General features: G+C 52.2%; 1 protein-coding gene across 1 annotated transcript; it reads left to right on the top strand.

Moving 5' to 3' along the window:
• The first annotated feature begins 5037 nt into the window (after positions 1 to 5037).
• MLEC (malectin) lies at positions 5038 to 18017 on the top strand. The gene is made up of 5 exons (XM_064466449.1): positions 5038 to 5630; positions 8843 to 9021; positions 10397 to 10573; positions 10716 to 10773; positions 11967 to 18017. The coding sequence occupies exons 1-5, from the start codon at positions 5420 to 5422 to the stop codon at positions 12194 to 12196; spliced, it is 855 nt and encodes a 284-aa protein (XP_064322519.1). The 5' UTR covers positions 5038 to 5419; the 3' UTR covers positions 12197 to 18017.
• Positions 18018 to 18270: the final 253 nt, after the last annotated feature.

Genomic DNA, 18270 nt, shown 5'->3' with positions numbered 1-18270 from the left:
CTGCACTGGGGTCCAGAGGTGAGGCCCTGCTGCAGGAAGGGGAGTCACTGCTGGCCACTAAGCCTGCGACAGGGCTCTGCCCTCCCTCCTGCTGGCCTCACAGTGAAGGGACCTGAGGATTCCTTGGTGAGGGCAGCGTGGAGGGTCCCCACCTCTGTATCCCCCTGGCTTGCGTGGGGGCAGGTGAGAGCCCCGCGGCAGCATGGCAAGGAGCAATGGGAGAAAGAGCACAGAGGGGAGCTGGGTGGGAGGGGGATAGGCAGCAATAGCCAACCCCCACCTTTTCAGACAATTTCAAACACAACTGTGAGCATATGCACAGTGGGGCCATGCTGCAGGAGCTGAGCTGTAGCTCAGCTGGTGCCGGGGATTGGCTGGGAGCCTCCTTGTGTGGCAGTGCTCTGCTCTCCAGCTTGTTCACACTCAAAAATGCTGCACATGTCTGCAGCAGTGACAACAGCAGCATCCAGGCCCTATCACCTGCTTCCAGACACATCAGATGCTCATCCTTCTTCCCCTTTCCTCAAGATGCTCCCAGTCTCCTGCTCCCTACCACTACTCTGCCAGACCTACAGTTGTCCCCTTTCTCTATGCAGAGGCTCAGTCACAAGTTGCCAGGACTAATTTATGCTTGGCTTCAAAGAGAGTCATCATGGCCAAGTGTTTCTCAGTATGGCTGGGAGCTGTTTTCCTCTCAGTTGCCCCCTTACTCCAACTGGGAGGTTAGGGACCAATATCCTCCTGCTTCCTCCATCTCAAATATTTCACTTCTCAGGTTCCCTTTCACATTGTCAGGGCCCACAAACCCATGTCCCAAAGGAGGATTTTCTCTTCTGCTTCCCTGCTGCTGTGCCAACCAGCATAGCTGCAGAGATAACTGATATCCCAGCAATGGAAAAGCTGTGTTTCTCCTTGTATTTGTGTGCGTGTACTCGTGTTTGGAAGGTGTGTGCACTGGGAAAGGTTTGTGTGCGTGCACATAAAAGCGGGGAGTGCAGATAGGTACCTGGGAGGGCAGCAGTAAAAGAGTTTGTTTGCCAGTGGGTGTATGCAAACTGTGTGTATCTATGGAGCTGGTGCAGTCTTAGAAATGTGGGTGTGAGCCAAGAAATTGGATATTTACAGATCTCCACATTTACTGGTACAGCAGCTGTATTGTGCTTAGGAGATGAGGGTGATAAACTGAACAGAGTCCAGAGTCCTGGTAACTTATATATGTTCTTACGGTAATGCTGGGGAGGGAGAGACCTGTGCGGGCTTGTGTCTGCCATAGGAAGGGTTGGTGCAGAAATGTGCTTCACTTAGAGTGGAACCTGTTGAGGAGGAAGCGTGTGTCTGTATGCAGAGCAAGAGGACAGCTGCACTGCTTGCCTGTATGCAGCAGAGTGACTGTGCCTGCCCACAGGGACCGGTGACAGCTCGGGGCACGTGCCTTGTGTCATAGCCAGCATGCAGAGGCCCGTCAGTGGCAACAGGCAGAGTAGCTGCCTCTGCCTGCTCCTCCCTGGGTCCTGCATCGAGCAGCCGCATCTTTTCCCCGCAGTAGCAGATGGCAGGACATGGTCTTAATCTATTTAAAATTGTAAACCCATTTCTAGAGGCTGCACTGATCCATGGCGCAGCATCGTGGCGGCTGGAGATGGTCTCTGCGAGCTACTGCCATTTTCACTTAGGCAGGTCCCTGTCTTTGCACCATGGCAGAGCTGTGATTGTCTTCCCAAGAAATGCAGGGACACCAGTGCTGGGGGACAGGAGGGCTCAGGACACCTTTGTGTCATTACAGAGGCAGTCCTGGAGCCACAGCTACTTCCAAGGAAAGCTGGGTCTCTGCCAAATGATCTGTAGCTCTTTTCTGCAGGGTCTCACCACGATACAGTGGACAGGTCAGACAGGGCAGGTCTTCAAAGCATTAATTTTTTTTTTCCTTCCAGCAGAAGCTCTTGCAGCAAGCCTGGTTTTACTTGCACAACGAACCCCAAATAATCCCAGGGACTTTTACTGTTTTCTTGGGCAGACAGGGTCAGAGATTAAAGCTCCAATTTAAATAATCTAATTCCAGAGATAACCCTTTTGCTCTCATCTCCAATCTGATACCAGGGAGGCTTCTAAATAGCTCCACGTGGCAGGGCAGAGCTGGTCCCCTCTGGGCACCTGAGCCCCATAGCCCCGTGTTGTTCGGGAGCTGGCCCAGGCAGCGGGACTGGCTCACATTGACTTCTCAGATGTCTTGTTAGCCATGAGGTCTGCTTCAGAGCCACACATCTCTGCTCTTTTTGGACATTCCAAATCCCAATCCCTTTTTCCTGCAGGAAATGGGTAATACCCAAAACGTGTGCCCCACACCATTTGTGAATAATCAGTGCTGTAGAACAGGCAGGACTGATTCAAGACCAGCAGTCATTTTGGCACAGTTGCCAGGGGCCAGGGAGAGATCAAGGGACTGAGAAGACAGCCCTGAGCCTTTCACTTGTAGGTTACTGGTGTAAATCCAGCCTGCAGCGAGGGACTGATGGCTCAGTGGATTAGTAACAAGATACAGAGCCTTTGACATCTGTGGCACAAGCTGGCATCAAGTTGTTGGTGACCGCAAGTAATGACTCAGGGGCAGCAGGGTAGGACACGGCAGACGGAGGCCATCGCAGCGTGCCTGCCGTCCTCTGCCAGCAGCCGTGGCCAGACCCTGAGCCAGGGTGAGGGCTCTTCCTGCACCCAGATGAGCACAGCAACTATTCCTCCTCACTCACTGCTGATCAGTTAATCCCTCTTGCTTCATGATGGGCTGCTGATTCTTGGGAAATAATCACCCAGGCTAGTTATTAGAAGATGCTTTGACTGGGGAGGCAGAGAAGGTATGGCAGTGTTCGGTGCCTCGCCCTCTAAAAAGGCTGTGTCCTCAGACAGAGGGGAAAGAGGCCCTGGTGACACTCCCAAGGCAGGGGATGAGCTGGGTTAGCTCCCAGCTACCCTTGTACACGTCTGGGGCCAAAAAGGCCCCTTCAGCTGAGGGACCTGTCCAGGTTATACCAAAATGTTAGCTAGTAAATCCTTTCATGTCTGAGTTCCTGCTTGTGGGCACATTTGGTCTGGGCTGAGTAGTTTGGTGCTATGTTTGTAACAAAGCTCCAGTCACTAACTGCACTGCCCCTGTGCCCACCAAGGCAGTGATGGTCCTGCCACGTGCCTTATGCTCCCCAGCCCACCGAGAGGCACCGCTGGGTTTCAGCCAGGCTCTGCCCAGCCAACGCTTGGGCCCCCACTACCATTTTGTTTGTGTGAGACTGGTGAGGGCCCTGCTGAAACAGGGGCCTCGGCCTGCATGGGCCACGCAGGGGCTATGCATGGCCCTCAGCAGAACCTTTGCTGCCCTGGTGGGTCTCAGGGCTGGAAACACGAGGATTCACACCCACAGACATTGGTGTTCGTAGCCTCAACCCCGCTGCCTCCTCAGCCTGCTGATGATTCACACCACTTCACTTTCACAGCTCATGGCAGTAACCTGGTGACACACAAAGTGCTTACGTGCTTTGAAGGTGCACTCCTGACCGAAGCACATCCCAGTTTAAGCTGAGAAATCTTGAGAGATTGGGGAGGATCGTCTGTAATCAGTACAAATGAGCTCTAATGAAGCCTCCCTTGGCCTTGCCAACTGGACAGCACTGCTCTGGCTGTGGCTGCTCACACTCCCTTGCTAACTCAACTTGGGGGACACCCAACAGGTCACAAACACAGCAGGGATAAGGGAGATTAGTCTGGATTTGATCAGATGCTGCCAGGCTGGGGTCTGTAACACTGAGACGATTTGCCAGGAACCAGTGCGAGGTAGCTTAATCTAGAGCGTGTGTGCATTTTATACTGCTGTTCCGGAGGCGGTTTCCTAAGCCACCTTGCAGTTTCAGGAACCCCTTCCCAGCAGCAGTGCTGGCATGGGAACACAGCAGTGCCGTGTCTGTCCCAGCCCAGTTATGCCATGAGCCCAAGAGCTGACGTGACAGCAGCAAGACACGCTAGGGTGTCCGCTCCAACCCGGGCAGAGCGGGTTAGGGAGCAGGTAGTTACTCTCCCCTCACCAAACTGACTTCACTTCTCCAAGGCTGTATCCTGTGAAGAGGCCTCTGAGGTACATTACAAAAGCAACAAGCCCATTTAATTCACAATCTGCAGCTCTAAGTCTTTATTTCTAAAGGCAAATGCACTGTGGAAGACCCAAATTAATAAAATGTCATTGGGACTTAGGAGCAGCCACTGCTAATGCAGTTGGTGACCGAAGTGCAGGTGCGAGGCTTGGCTGGCATCTGAAGCCATGAGGAACACTAAGACCAGACAGAAGGCCAAACACGGAGGCAAAGATTAAGTTATTTGCTCCCCTGCACCGTGTCATGAGTTTCATCCAGTCTCCATCCAGGATGTCTCATTCCAGTCCTCCCAACACCTTGCCAAGGTCCTCCAGGAGAAAACCCAGAATCTTATGTTCTCCTGTAAAATGAAACACGGGGAGAAAAACGACTGCCAACATAACGGTGAGCTCCCCCACCTCCTTCTTTTACTGGCCGTTTTCAAGCAGATGATTGCAGTCCGAAGCGGCTGCGCGCCCCCCAGCCGTCTCACCCCTCACCAGGCGGGCCAGGAGCTGCCTCTGCCCCAAGCTCCACGGCAGGGGCTCAATGGCGGAACCAGCGCGTTTCGCTGAGGCAGAGGCTCCGCACTGGGGACGGCGTGCAGGGAGCTCCCGGGATGGAACGAGGAGCTGCCCCCGACGGCAGCGGAGCTCCCGCTGCCCCAGCTCGGGTGCCAGCCGCTCCACGCCGCCGTGCGGGCCGGGGCCGCTCCATCCCGTCCCGCCGCGGCGCCGCCCGTTGCCCCGGCAACCCGCGGCCTCCTCGCTTCCCGCCACCGTCCCACAGTGCTTTGCGTCTCGGCCGCGCTGGAGCTCCCTGATTGGAGGAACGGCGGGGGCGGGGCTTTCCCCTCCGGCGTCCGGCGCTGACAGGACCTGGCCGGGCTGCCTCCCCGCTCTGGCAGCACCACCGGGAAGACTCTTCTCTCCCCGCCGCTCCTCCCGGGGGAGCCAGTTCTGCCCTCGGTCCCCTCCCTGAGCGGCTGGCACCGGCCCTGGGCGCTCCCGCCTCGCAGGGACAGGTTCCCCGCTCCGCTCCTGCCGGGCACGCCTCCCGCCGCAGCGCGCTGCCGTCCCCTCACCTCTCAACCGAGCCTGCTCGCCCGCTCCCGCCTCCTATTGGCCCGGCGCGTTATGAATATGCAAATAAGGCCCCGCCACTGCCTAATGGTAGACGAACGGAGAATTAATATTCGCGTTGCGGCGCGTGGATTGGCCGGTGCGCGTTCCGCCCCGGCAGCAGGGTAGGCTGCCCCCTGGCGGAGGCAGGAAGGGGCGGGCACGGCGCGGCGCCGGGAGCCCGAGATGGTGGGCGCAGGGGCGCGCGGGGCGCCGCTGCCGCCGCCCTCCCTGCTGCCGCTGCTCCTCCTGCTGCTGCCGCCGCTGCTGCTGCGGGGTGCGGCGGGCGGCCTCGCCGACAGTGTCGTCTGGGCCGTCAACGCGGGCGGCGATGCCCATGTGGACGTGAACGGCATCCACTTCCGCAAGGACCCGCTCGAGGGCCGCGTGGGCCGAGGTGAGGGGGCGGGGGGAGCGCCGGTACCGCGCAGGAGGTGGTGTCGGTGGGGCCGCCCTCGGGGCCCGCTCCGCACGGGGGGGCGGTGGGGCTGCGGGACTCGCCCGTGTCTCCTCCGCCCGGTGTCGTCCCGCCTCCCTCGGCCCCGCCGCGGCGGGTCAGTGGGTCTCCCCGCAGCGCTGCGGCGGCGGCCCGGGCGGTCTCTGGGGGAGCTCCTCCGGCGGAGCGGGCCCGGGGCCCCGGCAGCGGCGGGACGAGCCCTGCGGGTTCCCCGGCCTCGGGCTGCGGGGTTGTGTAATGCCGGAGGGGAAGTCGCTCCACCGGGGATCCCGGCTGGCAGGGCGGCGGGAGCTGCCAAACCGGCCGCCTGCAGCCGCCTGGCTCCCCTTCCGTGTTTTTTGTTTTGTTTTGGTTTTCTTTCGTTTTCCCCTGTAACACCCCAGTTTTCACAGCCAGGTCCTCCAGTTTGGAGCCCAGCCTGCAGCACTCTCCGTAAAACGCGAACACCCGTGCCCGCGCTGCACAGCCGAGGCGGGGCGATGCGGGCCACCGGCAGCCTGGTCCCAGCCGCGAGGAGGAGAAGGAGGGGCGCTTCCTGGGAGCCCCGGTGCTGGGGCCGGGTACCGGAAGGTGCAGCGGGCTGCCCTGCTCCACTGAGCCGCCGAGCCGCAGCCCTGGCAGGGTGCTCAACAGCAGGGCAGCGACAGGAGCAGAAGTAGAGGCAGACGGGATATAATCAGCTGCTCTAACTACTAAATCAGTAAGATCTTCTATCTACCAGTAAGGACAGGATGGAGAACTACTGCACTTGCACACGGGTTACCTTTTCCTACTTCCCCTGAAACTGCTCCGGTTGTAAGAATTTTGTTTGTTTCTGACAATTGCTGCATCAAATCTTAGTTGACTCACAAATGTACTGAAAAGTTAGCTGTGCTCAGCTGTTCCTGCTGTCAGTGTGACAGGTGGTGGAGCGCAGAGAAGACTAGATATCTGTTGAATTCTAAGTTCACTGTTTCCATGTAGGATGGTGAGTGTCCTGCACTGTACAGCTAGGACTGCCGTAGCTCGCCCTGTGTGAATGCCATCCCACATGGAGAGCTGTTTGGGTACAATGGATACAGGGAGGACACATTTAAATACTAATACAGTTTGTTAGGAGTTTTTCACCCCACAGAAGCTGGTGCCCCAGTCACACAAGGTGCCCTGATCGCTGTAGGTCAGCTTCACAGACCCTTCCTCACAGAATTCCCTTCACAGACAGCTCATGTGTGAGTTGAAGAAGAAGAATGTGGACTTGAACAATTTATTTTTGAGTTGAGGGGGGGAAAAAAACGGGTCTTTTTCAAACACACTGTGACATGCTTTTCCTTTGGGGAAAGCCTGTGGTATCTCATCTGAACAGCAGGCTGTTCCAGTAAGCCTGCTTCAGCCAGCGGTGCCAGGCACAGCGAAGGAAACTTTACCCCTCTGAGCTCTCAGCTGCTTTTTCCTCAATAGCTTTTTATTGCACCATTATTCGGTTTACTCTGGGCTCCTCTCTGTGTTGATAGGCATCTAATGGCTACAGCAGAAGGTGTTTCTGGGCTGTACTGCCTCTGGGCAAATTAAAACTTTTTTTTTGTCAAGCCTCAGTTCAGATGCTGTGCCCTAAAGGACAAAATATGCTGATGGAAATTACAGAATAGCCAGGTGCCAAACATAGGTCACTCACAGCTTAATGTGTCCTGCTCATCTCTCAGTGAGCTGTCTCTCAGCGCACCGAGCGCGCTGTGAAATGAAGTTCACTTCCACAGCTATGTCAACAGACCTCTGAGATGTGGGTGACAGGTCTTCCTCTCCAGTTACCTTCTTGGATATTAAAGGACTTTCTTCCTCTGCAGGCTTTCCTCTAATAGGAGCTGACTTCTGTGGAGTTCTTGGTTTGCTATCACTGTCATCTCTAGCTGGCCTGAACAGGTTAAACTTTTCACCCTCTATTTCTGGTGATTAGAGTCTCCAGCCTTTGCATCCAGGTTCGAGTGGTAAAGAGAAGCAGAAGATTGCCTGAGTGGCCCTGTGTGAAACAGGAGATGAAGAACCGGCATTAATTTCCTCTCCCTCGTTTGCACTGGCTCCATCTCTGGCAGTGTGCACTGGGTTACTAGTTCTTGCTTTGTCTTGGCCAGTGCAGTGCCTGTTCCCGTGGAAATGGCAGTGGAAGTGGCAATTGTCAGCAGAGAACTTTGTCTTGATCGGCCTCTGCCACCTGAAGTGCCATTGGGATTGGGCAGATGGTGTCCACAGTCTTCTGTCCTGCCTCTGCTTCATTGGGGAGTTATTTGATTTGGAGCTCTTGAGGCGTGCATCAGTTTGCATTTGTACAGTAAAATGCCAAGTCGGGTTAAGGTCTTTTGAGGGCTGCTCTAGAGGTGGCGAAATAATGACTGAGAAGAGGGAAATTTTATGATTCCTGTTACTTTCTCAGTTATTGTCCCATTTGGGAATGTTGTTTGGGCCTTTCTCAGGGGGGCTGTTCAGATGCCTGCAGACAGCACCCATTTCAGCTGGCTGGCTGTGAGAAGAGCAGCTGATGGAGCTGCCGGTGCTCTTGAAACCCTTGTGTTTCGTTTTCACTTCCTTCTTCCTGTCTTCAAGCTGGCAGTATTGTGTGGCTGTGGTGAGAAGAAAGGGTTTTGTAAGATGTCTAATGCTTCTCACCCTTCTGCCATTCCCCAGGTTTTCACTTGAGGAGGGTGAGTCTCTAAAACCTGATGCCATTGTCTTCTAACTTCAAATCTATTGAATGGAGTCAAGTCCTACTCCGCCTGTTTCGTTTTTGTACGCAGAGTTTGTGATTTGAAAATGTTGTAAAAGTATGCTAGGTTTTTTTCTTCTTTGAAGCTGGAGTCAATGGCCAAGTCCTTTGGCTCTGTGCCCTGTTTGCGAAACAGACTCTTCTTTCTGAAACGGTGCGAATGAGTTTACTGTGTCTTAGACTGCAGCAGGTCCAGACCTGTCTTTCCACAGGACCCAGGTTCTGGGGCTTTGGCTACCTCTGCTTCTGCTCCAGTAGTGCCGCCTCCTGGTGAGAGCAAGGAGGGGAGACAGGTCTGACAAGGGCATAAGTCCTAATGCCTCTTAGGGAGTTAAGCACTTCAAGAGCATATAAAGTGTCTCTTCCGTGTGCCTCATAAATTAACCTTTCCTGTCACTGCTTTGTGCTTGAAACCCAGCTTCTGACTACGGTATGAAGCTGCCAATCTTGCGGTCCAATGCGGAAGATCAGATTCTGTACCAGACCGAGCGTTACAATGAGGAGACATTTGGCTATGAAGTTCCCATCAAAGAGGAGGGTGACTATGTGCTGGTGCTGAAGTTTGCGGAGGTCTATTTTGCGCAGTCTCAACAGAAGGTAAGCAACAGCTCCTTACTTGTCTCTCTGATGCAAGTTCCTGGCTAAGACCCATGTCTGGGTTGCCTCTGCTGCTTTGCATGCTGGAGAAAGGGGTGAAGTAAGGCTCTAATGGTTAACTTTGTTCCTAGAACTCTCATGGGCTCTGAAACTTTGAGCTCTCTTCCACATTCCAGATACACAGTTGGCCTGGAAAATCGCATTACAAAGTATTCAAACAAACATGTACAACTAAACATAACTAGCACTAGACTTTTATGATCTGTTTAGACTGTGCTGGCTTTGAGAAGTGTTTTTGCTTTTTCTCTGGACACTTGTTCCTGACCTGACGGCATGCTTGTTCTGAAGGAAGTATTGCACAGATTGAATCAGGGAAGTGATCTGGGTTAAATAACCTACTCAAAACAATTTTTATGAATGTGATAAGGCTTGATGCTGGTTCAAACTGATCCCAAAAGCAGAGAGTTAAATTCAGCTGTCTTTATTGCTCTCTAGAGAAGAATAACCCTTGCCCAAGTTTGAAATCTCTCATGTACAGATGTGGAAGCAGAAGCACAAAGAACTCAAAGCCCTGTGATAGACTGGGAGAGGAGTGGTGTGTGTGTTAGTCTGGGTTTCCCCTGACTCCATCAGCTTCTTTAAAGCCCTGCCCCTTAAGCACTGTGCTGCCTTCCTGCCAGAGAAGTATTTCAGGGAACAGAACTGGTGGGGCTGGCTTACAGAATGGATGCAAAAAGCAGCCTCACTTTAAGCTGAAGGGCTGAGGCATCTTTGGTTCCTCTTCCTTCATGTGGTTCTGCTGGGATTCCCCAGGTGCTGAGTGAAGTTTGAGTCATTACGGCCCTGAGGAGAACTTTCACTCTGAATTTACAGATGTGGTTAACAGTTCAACATTTTACCTCCTTCAAACCCTGTGTACTTCACCAGCTTGTTTCCTCTTCTCTGCTCTGCTGCAGGCTGTTAGTTAGAAATGGGTTAGCTCCCTAGGGTGTGGTGTGCCGCAGCCACCCTGGGGTGGTCAGAGCAGGTACTCAGCCAGTAGGTGGAAGAAAGTTGTGAAAGGAAAATGTGAATAAACCAGAATTAAAAACGTGCTGTCCTCAGTTCTGAACAGCAAACACAGGGGTTATTTTAAAAGTTGAAGGCAGATTTGATGGTATTTGAAAGTGGTGTTAATGCTTCAGTGTCTTTACCGGGCTGTTTTGGGGCTCTGAATCCTTCCCAAATGAGTGGGGCACATCTGGTGGGACGGTGCATGCTGCAGTGCTTTCTGGTCCTGGGTGCATAATAAGCAGAGACCTTGCCTGTTCTGTCTTACTTCCAACTGTCACATGCCTGAATCCCTTCTGACACTGTCATTTCTTCCACCCTGAAGGTATTTGATGTTCGCTTGAATGGCCATGTGGTGGTGAAGGACTTGGACATTTTTGACAGAGTTGGACACAGCACAGCTCATGATGAGATCATTCCCATGAGTATCAAAAAGGGCAAACTGAGTGTCCAGGGAGAGGTTTCCACGTTTACGGGGAAGCTCCACATTGAGTTTGTAAAGGTAATAAGCTTTGCTGGGCAGAGCCCTGATCTGCCTTTTCCCCTTCTTCCCTAGCTGTGAGCTGGGGGAGGAGACGTGATGGTTTGTGGAATATTTCTTGCCTCAAAGCTGCAGCGCTGACTTCCTTCTTTGCTTTCTCTAGGGCTACTACGACAATCCGAAAATCTGTGCCCTATACATTCTGCAAGGAACAGTGGAAGGTAAGCACAGTTTTTGAGCCAGAAGGCTCTTTGCTGTTGGAGAGCAGCCTGTTGCTTCTCAGACCATGAGATCATAGCTCTTGCTGACCCACCGCTGCCAAAACTTTCTTTCTCAGCAAGTTCCCACAGAGTGCAGTTGCAGAATGAAATAGGGGTGTAGCGTCCTCCCACTCTGCCAAGTGCACAAAGCTGCGTCATTTTTGCAATAAGAAGTCAGTTTTGTTCAGGTCTTCCTGCATATGGGGTAGAGGAGAAGGGAACACGTCTGGTCAGTGTTAGCTTATAGTTACAGCTATTAGCTGTAGATAAATTCCCTCTGGCCTTGGGTGTCAGCAGCAGCCCTGCAGACAATTAATTTACAGAGATCATTTAGCTAGTAGTTATGTGTTTCTTACCTGGAGCTTTGTTTTGCCTTCTCGGCTTGAGGACAAGGCCATGTTTTTTCCCAGATATCAGTTCCTCTGGATAGCAGTGGGGAGCACTAGTAAAGTCCTTGCTCTTTCATCACCCTCTTTAAGTCCGTGATAGAGTTGGAGCTCCCTTAGCTCCTGAAAAGGAGAGGTTTAGGAACCCTCTGACTGAAGCGTGTTTGCTTTATTGTTGGTCAGGGATTGCCAAATGTTGCTGAGGATTTGGTGCATAACCTTGTGTCTGGGTGGCACCTCACTCTGTGGGGACCTGCAATTCAGGCTCCAGGCTCAGAGGCCTGGACTTGAGTGGGGTTGGGCCATGCTGCTCTGATGGGTCTGGGGTTGAGGGGTGCAGTGATGTGGGGTAGGACCGTCTGTGGAAAGGGTTGTTCCCGTTCCTGTTTGCACCTGTATCTGCTGGTCCCACAGGCAGCAGGTGCTTCTTCTTGACTAGATGGCACTGAGCAGCTGTGGCATCTGATTGTGTATGCTATAAGTGTGCTTTTGTGCTGCCGTGTCTCCTGTGTGACAGGTAGATGGGGTGGATGGATGTAATTTTCTTTGCAGCCTGGGTCTTTAGATGCTCTTGCATCGTGCAGGAAAGAAATAGTGGTGTAAGCCCCTGTGAGGGAGGCTGCTCCTGTCTCCTGGGTGCTCTGGCTGTGGTGTTGATGTGGTGTCGGGTGCCCTGCTGCCAGTGTGCCTGCTGGATGGGGCAGAGGGGTTTGGGTGATTTCCCAGGTTACATCCTGCCTCCTCGTAGCCTTTTGTCTTGTCCAACAGATGTTCCAAAGCTGCAGCCGCACCCGGGTCTGGAGAAAAAAGAGGAAGATGATGATGAAGATGAATATGATGATGGCTCCAGTGTTAAAAAACAGGCAAATAAGAACCGGGTTCAGTCAGGCCCACGCACACCAAACCCCTATGCCTCGGACAACAGCAGCCTCATGTTTCCTATATTGGTGGCCTTTGGTGTCTTCATTCCTACCCTCTTCTGCCTCTGCCGATTGTGAGATCGAGCCCCACAGAGCATCAGCCAAGGGGCTGGGAGGGAAGGAGTTGGACCAAACATGGTTGCTTTCAATTTCTCCATATTGTTCATAATTTAAGGAAAAAAAAAAAAAGAAAAAAAAGATGATTCATTTGGAATGAATAGCAGGTCCAGGTAAGAGGGAGCTTACCTTCCCCCTGCCAGCAAGCAGCGAGGCCCTCACCTTCCCCTTTGCACCATGTGCAGCCTCCGATCCTCCCTGGGGCATCCAAGAGTAAACAGAGTCCTGGCTGTCTGTGTATTGGGCTGTTGGAAGCTGATGCTAGCAGTCCTGGGCCACGTCCCACGCTGAGAGAATGCCATGTGCTGCAGGATCTCTACCTTTGCTGGGTGGAATATGGTTCCTTAAGCAGGGAAGCAGCTCCTAAAACCAGGCCTGGGTACACGTTTTGTCCGGGAGCGTGGAAGTGTTGTGGTGCTGTTGGGTCACTAGCGACTGTGCAGGATGGGGCCTGGCTCAGCATCTCCCTGAATGTGCGCAACACGATGTATGGTACTCGCCTGTGTAAAGATACCAGGACTCCAGCTAGCCGCTCAGCCTCTGTGGAGATGTTCCCCTCCTAAGAGTGCAAGCTGTGCCAGGAACAGAGGGATTTATCTGGCCTGATGTGCTGCACCAGTTGGGAGAGACGTTCCTAGTTTGACAAATGTAATGTTAGATCCATTGCAGAGGGATTCTGCTGTAGCCTGCGAGAGGCTGATGATGTTAGCGTCTGATCAGATGCACTTGTTTTCTGTATTGATTATGGCTTTTGTTTCCTTTAATATCCTTTTCAAAGGTTTAATTTTAAGCCCAATTCCTTGTTTTGCCCTTTCTAGCAGGTGACCTCTCCTTTGGAAGAAACTGAGAATCAGATGACCTAGAGGAGGTTCCTTGGCCTTTGTAACAGTTAGCTCCCCTCTCTGCCCTGTGACTACACAACCTGTGCTGTAGGACAGAGCGGAGCAACCCTGCGGATGCTCCCTGCAGTAGGGACCAGGCCTGCCTGCAAGCAGAGAGAAGTGCAGTGGAGTTGGTTAGCGTCTACAGTTAGCTTGGCCTTTTGCATATCGAGGCACTGTGGTGAAGGGGCAGACGTCCAACATTTCAGCACTGTAGAGCAAGGTGGTTCATTGCCCTCCAGAGATCTGGATGTGATTAGAACACTGGAGACAAGGTCACCCGCTTCCCCGGGGGATACTTCTGCAAGAGGCTTCTGTTTCCACATGCACAGCCTGCGCCTGCCTGACAGAGGCCGAGCAGAGCAAAAGCCCTTGCTGCGCCTGCTGAGCCGGAGCTGCAGGCCCCGCGGAGCTGCCTTCCCACGGTCTTGGCCGCTGACATGTTGAGCACTTCTGGCTGGCAGGAGGGAGATGTTCTGTGTGCCAGAGCAGGATCTGGCCCAGGCATGGCTGGGTCCCTGTGGATCAGCTTCAGTCCTGGTGAGCTCTGGGCTCACAGAACACTTCACCTCATGCTATCTCTGTTGTTCTCAGAAGTGCACTCTCTTTTTTTTTTTTTCTGGAGCAGCTGCACTGAGCAGTGTCCTCCTAGCTGCCACTCCTCCCTGGGCCTGAGTTTTCCTAGTGGTTGTTCTTGTGTTTGATCCTCTGCAGTGGCTCAGCCTTTCTTTGAGCTGAGAAGGGACAGCACAGTTCCCTAGTTTCCCGAAAGGAAACCAGAGGAGCAGCCTTTCTGTTCTGCTGGGCCCAAGCAGCTGAAGCCTTCTTTTTCTCCTAACCCTCAATCTGTGATATGAGCTGTCAGCTCATGGGCTCCAGAACGGGAGCTGGGGGAGGTGGCAAAGCTCTGCTCTGCACAGCGGTGGCACTGAACCTTGCCTTTCTGGTTGCATACATCACTGCTATAGGCCTGACCTTAATTCTGTGTCTGTGAGCTAAAAAGCAAGCAGGAGGACCTTAATTACCTTCTCTCCAATTGCGCAAGTGGTAACAGCCAGTTTGGCAGAAGCAAGAGGCTCCCTGCCACACCAGAAGGAGAAGACAGGCTTTAGAGAGAGCACATCTGAAGAACAAACCGTAGGATGAAAAGCTGGTAAGCTCGAAGTTGTCTTCTTCAACTTCTAGCTGCTGTTAAAATCCTAGTACTTACAAAACTTTTATATGAGCTCTGTTTTGTTTGGTGACACTGTCTGCAGATATTCTCCAGCTTTTGGGATTGCTCTAACTGGAGCACAGAGACATTTAGATCTTTATCAGTTTTGAGAAGCATGAACTGCGCTGATTTGTTAAGCAAAGAATCTGGGCTTGATTCAAGCAAGCTTCTCTGTAAGGAGCTGTTCTCCTCCAGGCCTTTTAGGTTACATTTTATTTGAGCATCCTTGAAGCAAGGAATCACTCAGCTTCTTTTGGCTCACCCAGTAATCTCTGCACCTTGCCTAGCATGAGAAAAGGGGCGTGCATTTAGGTGTGCGAAAGTCGGAGACAAGTCTTCTAGGATAGTTTATCCCTGCCTCTCCTGGCAGCCAGGGCACCCATGTAGTGCCATCAGCTGCTGTAAGGCAAGGCTGTGCAGGGTGTGATCTGTTGTGTCCCAATTGCTCAGTTCAAACAAATTTGTCTTATTTGCATAAGAATAGGGAGGAGGAATAGTTCATCCTTCATGGCTTCAATTTAGTTGTTTTGGCTCTGGTTTTATCCATTTTTGTCACTGCAAAGCTGGTGTCTGGGTGGTTGGAGGGTTCCTGACCCTGTCATGGTGCTATGAGCATTTTTCCTTGTTGGTCTCTCCCCTCCTGACAGGTTTGCCTTGGAAGGAGCCTTCAAACAGTGTGTGGGAGCACAGAAGGGTGGTAGGGGATAACCGGTCAGCACCTTGCTGTGAATGCCGTACTTGGGCTGGTTCCCCTTGTCAGCTCTGTCTGGCACCCGCGAGCCAGCCAGCTGGGTATAATGAGATACCTGGTCCTGACCAGGGAAAGAGAAGGTTTGGGTTAGCTGTAGCTTTCCAGCACAGGTGTTTGAGGGAATATCCAAGATGATGTTTAGAGGCAAGCTTGCTTGTGCTTTGTTGCCTCCAGCCAGCAGCGGCAGGTGAAGCGTGTGTCCCTGTGGGGAGCTGGGGCAGAAGAGACCCTCGCTTGATTTGTGGAGCAGTTGTGTAGAGAGGGGCAGATAAGGCAATTCTAGTAAACCTTGCACTTAATAAAGGGGAGACGACACCATTGATCATGTTTTGGGCCTGGATCCAGCCTCAGGGCAGTGGTTCCAAAACCTATTTTAATTACTCCCTCATCAGCCTCTCCTTTCGGACCTTTAAGCCAGGCCGTTTCCCCCTTCTGTGTGTGTGACTAAAACAACAGCTCTGACCCTTTTGAGTATCCCAGGTGGCAGTGAGCAGAAAGCCAAATTAATTCCTGTCTCTTTGGTGCCTTTGTCTCAGGCTTTAAATAAAAGTCTATTTGAAGAAGCTTCTTCTTCTTCTTTTTTTTGTTTTTTTTAAAGGAGCTTCTGAGTTGTTTTTCCCCAAGGGACAGGCATTCCCTGCCCTTGTGATCAGCTGGGGACTGTCTTGCTGTCCCTGGATGCCAGCTCCAGAGTCACAGCTAAAGCAGAGAACTGTGAGTATCTTTAGTTCCAGCCCTTGAGGTCAATGGAAAAAAAAAGCCTAGCAGGGGATAGAAGAACTGGAAGAGCTCCTTCAGGTCTGGTCTCCCCAAGAAATCTCCCAAGGGCAGGATGGAGAACTTCCAGACAGGCTGGTGCCTGCATGTCTGTGCAGTTCAGAGCCGAATGAGTCACAGCTGGGTCCCAGTAGTTGTATGGTGCCTACAGCTTCTGGGTACAGAGTGTGGCTTGGGGGGTCCTGCCCCCCAAACTCACTCACTGAGGGCCTGCCCTGCACCGTTTGGGTCTAAACAAGGAGCAGAGACCTATGCTTTGTCCTTTTTCCTTCCTTCAAGTTGAAATGGGATTGCAACAGGCAGGGAAATGTCTTGATATAGGAAATCTGGGCTGAACAGGCCTGTCTGATGGAAAACAGCAGGAGGAGGGAGAGGACCAGCAGAGCAGCTTCAGCCCTTGATATGAGACAGATTCTGAGCAGCTGCGAAGTACCAAGTGTTTCAGGCTCTGTTCGGTGCTCAAATGTGGGAGAGATCCATCTGTTTCTTGCACTTATGTGGTAGGGAGGGAAATATCCTTGCTGAGAATCCAAGGGAAATGGGAGCTGGGCCAGCACTGAGCTAATTTACCTACTGGTGCTTCTGCATCTCCACAACAAATGCCAAAGTCTAATACAATTCAAGGATGCTTTTTTTAAAGTCAGCCTGGTTCCACCAGTCTGTCTTCACTGGCTAGTCCCAAATAAGCTCAGACACGTATTCTCAATGGCACAAACATAACACCAGGCTGGAGCTGTGAAGGCTGAGATGTGACTGCACAAACAGGCCTCCTGTGCTGCACCCCTGCTTCGCGCGCTGCCCAGCAGGGCTGGGGCACATGCGTTTCACCTTGGATCCAAATGGATTTGTCCCAGGAATATGGTAGCAACCGCATTGAAATGGTGCTGGGCTGAATGGGAGAGGTGAAAGCAGGTCCATGTCTTCCGGGACTCTGGCTTCCTCAGAGTTTATTGCTGTATATTAAATACTATTTTTGGAGACTGGGGGGGGAAGATGTGGGAGGGGGAGGGAAGTGGCGGTGCTGTCCCCAGGCTGATCAGTGGGACACTACTGCAGGTTATTGATAGGTTTTGATTTTTTTTTTCCCAAAAAAAGTGCTTTATTTAAAAAAAAAAAAAAATCAACAAAACAGAAGTGCTTTCCTCCCTCCTCGAAAGAGCGCTGTCTGATTAGAAAATGTGAATAATTTTTTGCAAACATCAGAGGTCTCTGCTAAAGAGTTTGTGCGAGAGATTTCAAGGCAAGGGGCAAAGTACAGATTGAACCAGTTTAACTGGGGAGAGTGTGAATCTGGGAAATGCAGGATCTCTGCCCTGGAGTTGTTCCCGGTCACACGTAGTGGGGATGTGCTGGCCTGTGCTACCACGGCTGTTCTGTCACACCGTAGCAGCCCCTGAGCTAGGGTGCTGGAGCAAAGCAGAATCTGGAAACTTGCTGGCAAGTAGGGGCTTGAATTTTTCATGGTTTCTACAGTAGCTTTGTGTGTTCAGGGCTTCCCCATTGAAGAAACGGCCAGGTTGTTAAAGCAGCCCCAGAGAGCGTGAGAGCAGAGGCAGGATTTGTGCTCTGTGTCAGGAGGCAGCAGCCAGGACTGAGATGCTGGGTAGGTGACAACTACGTTTGAGTCCTGTCACTGTAGCAGCTTTTAGCATTGGCAAATGGTCCCACTGCTCCCTAGTGCCCGGCTGCGTAGGCTGGGCTGTGTGGAGGTGGCCTGTGCCGCTGGCATTAAGGACGTGTCACAAACTACTTGAAGATGCAGGTCTAAGTTGTCTGCAAAGGCCAAACAGTGTGGGGAGAGATCTCCATCTGTACTTGTCACCAGTACAAAGGGGGTTTAAGGAGGATTTATTATTTTACTGTCCATTGCTTTGTGTTATAACAACTTGCAGTGACTTTTTTTTTTTAGTTTGTTTTGCAGCAAGCTTGGGCCCTGGGTGAAAAGCACAGATGTCTATTTCTGATTGCATTGGCTTTGCAAGGACTAGTTTTGGGGAAAAAGACGGGTGTGGGGGTGGGTTATTTTATTTTTGGTACATGGTAGCGGTTTTATTTTCTAATTTCCCCAGGATGTTTGGTTGAGGGAATGTTCTGAAATCTACTGTCTGGCAGTTTTAACCAGCAGTGTGTTAAAGGAAAATAAACAAAATTATATTGTCACTTGGATGAGGTGGTCCCTCTTTTCTAGTGGTGGGGATGGGGGAACCCCCTCTGCTTTACGGCTCGCGGTGTGGGAGGCCGAGACTGACTGCACTGCGGAAGGGACTGCAGGCTGCTGCTGAGATGCAGTGTAACATCCCATTGCTGCTGCAGCCCAGAGCCTCTCGCTGCGGCTGCCTGCCTCTGGTACAGCTCTGGTATGCTCTTGCCAGTTGTTTTGGGCATTTAAGTGCAAGCTGAATGGTACAACATC

Source organism: Phalacrocorax carbo, chromosome 15 (assembly GCF_963921805.1).
Source record: "Phalacrocorax carbo chromosome 15, bPhaCar2.1, whole genome shotgun sequence".
In the NCBI taxonomy this organism is placed as follows: domain Eukaryota; kingdom Metazoa; phylum Chordata; class Aves; order Suliformes; family Phalacrocoracidae; genus Phalacrocorax; species Phalacrocorax carbo.
The sequence above is the reverse complement of the archived record's forward strand: the minus strand, read 5'-3'. Positions and strand labels throughout refer to the sequence as shown.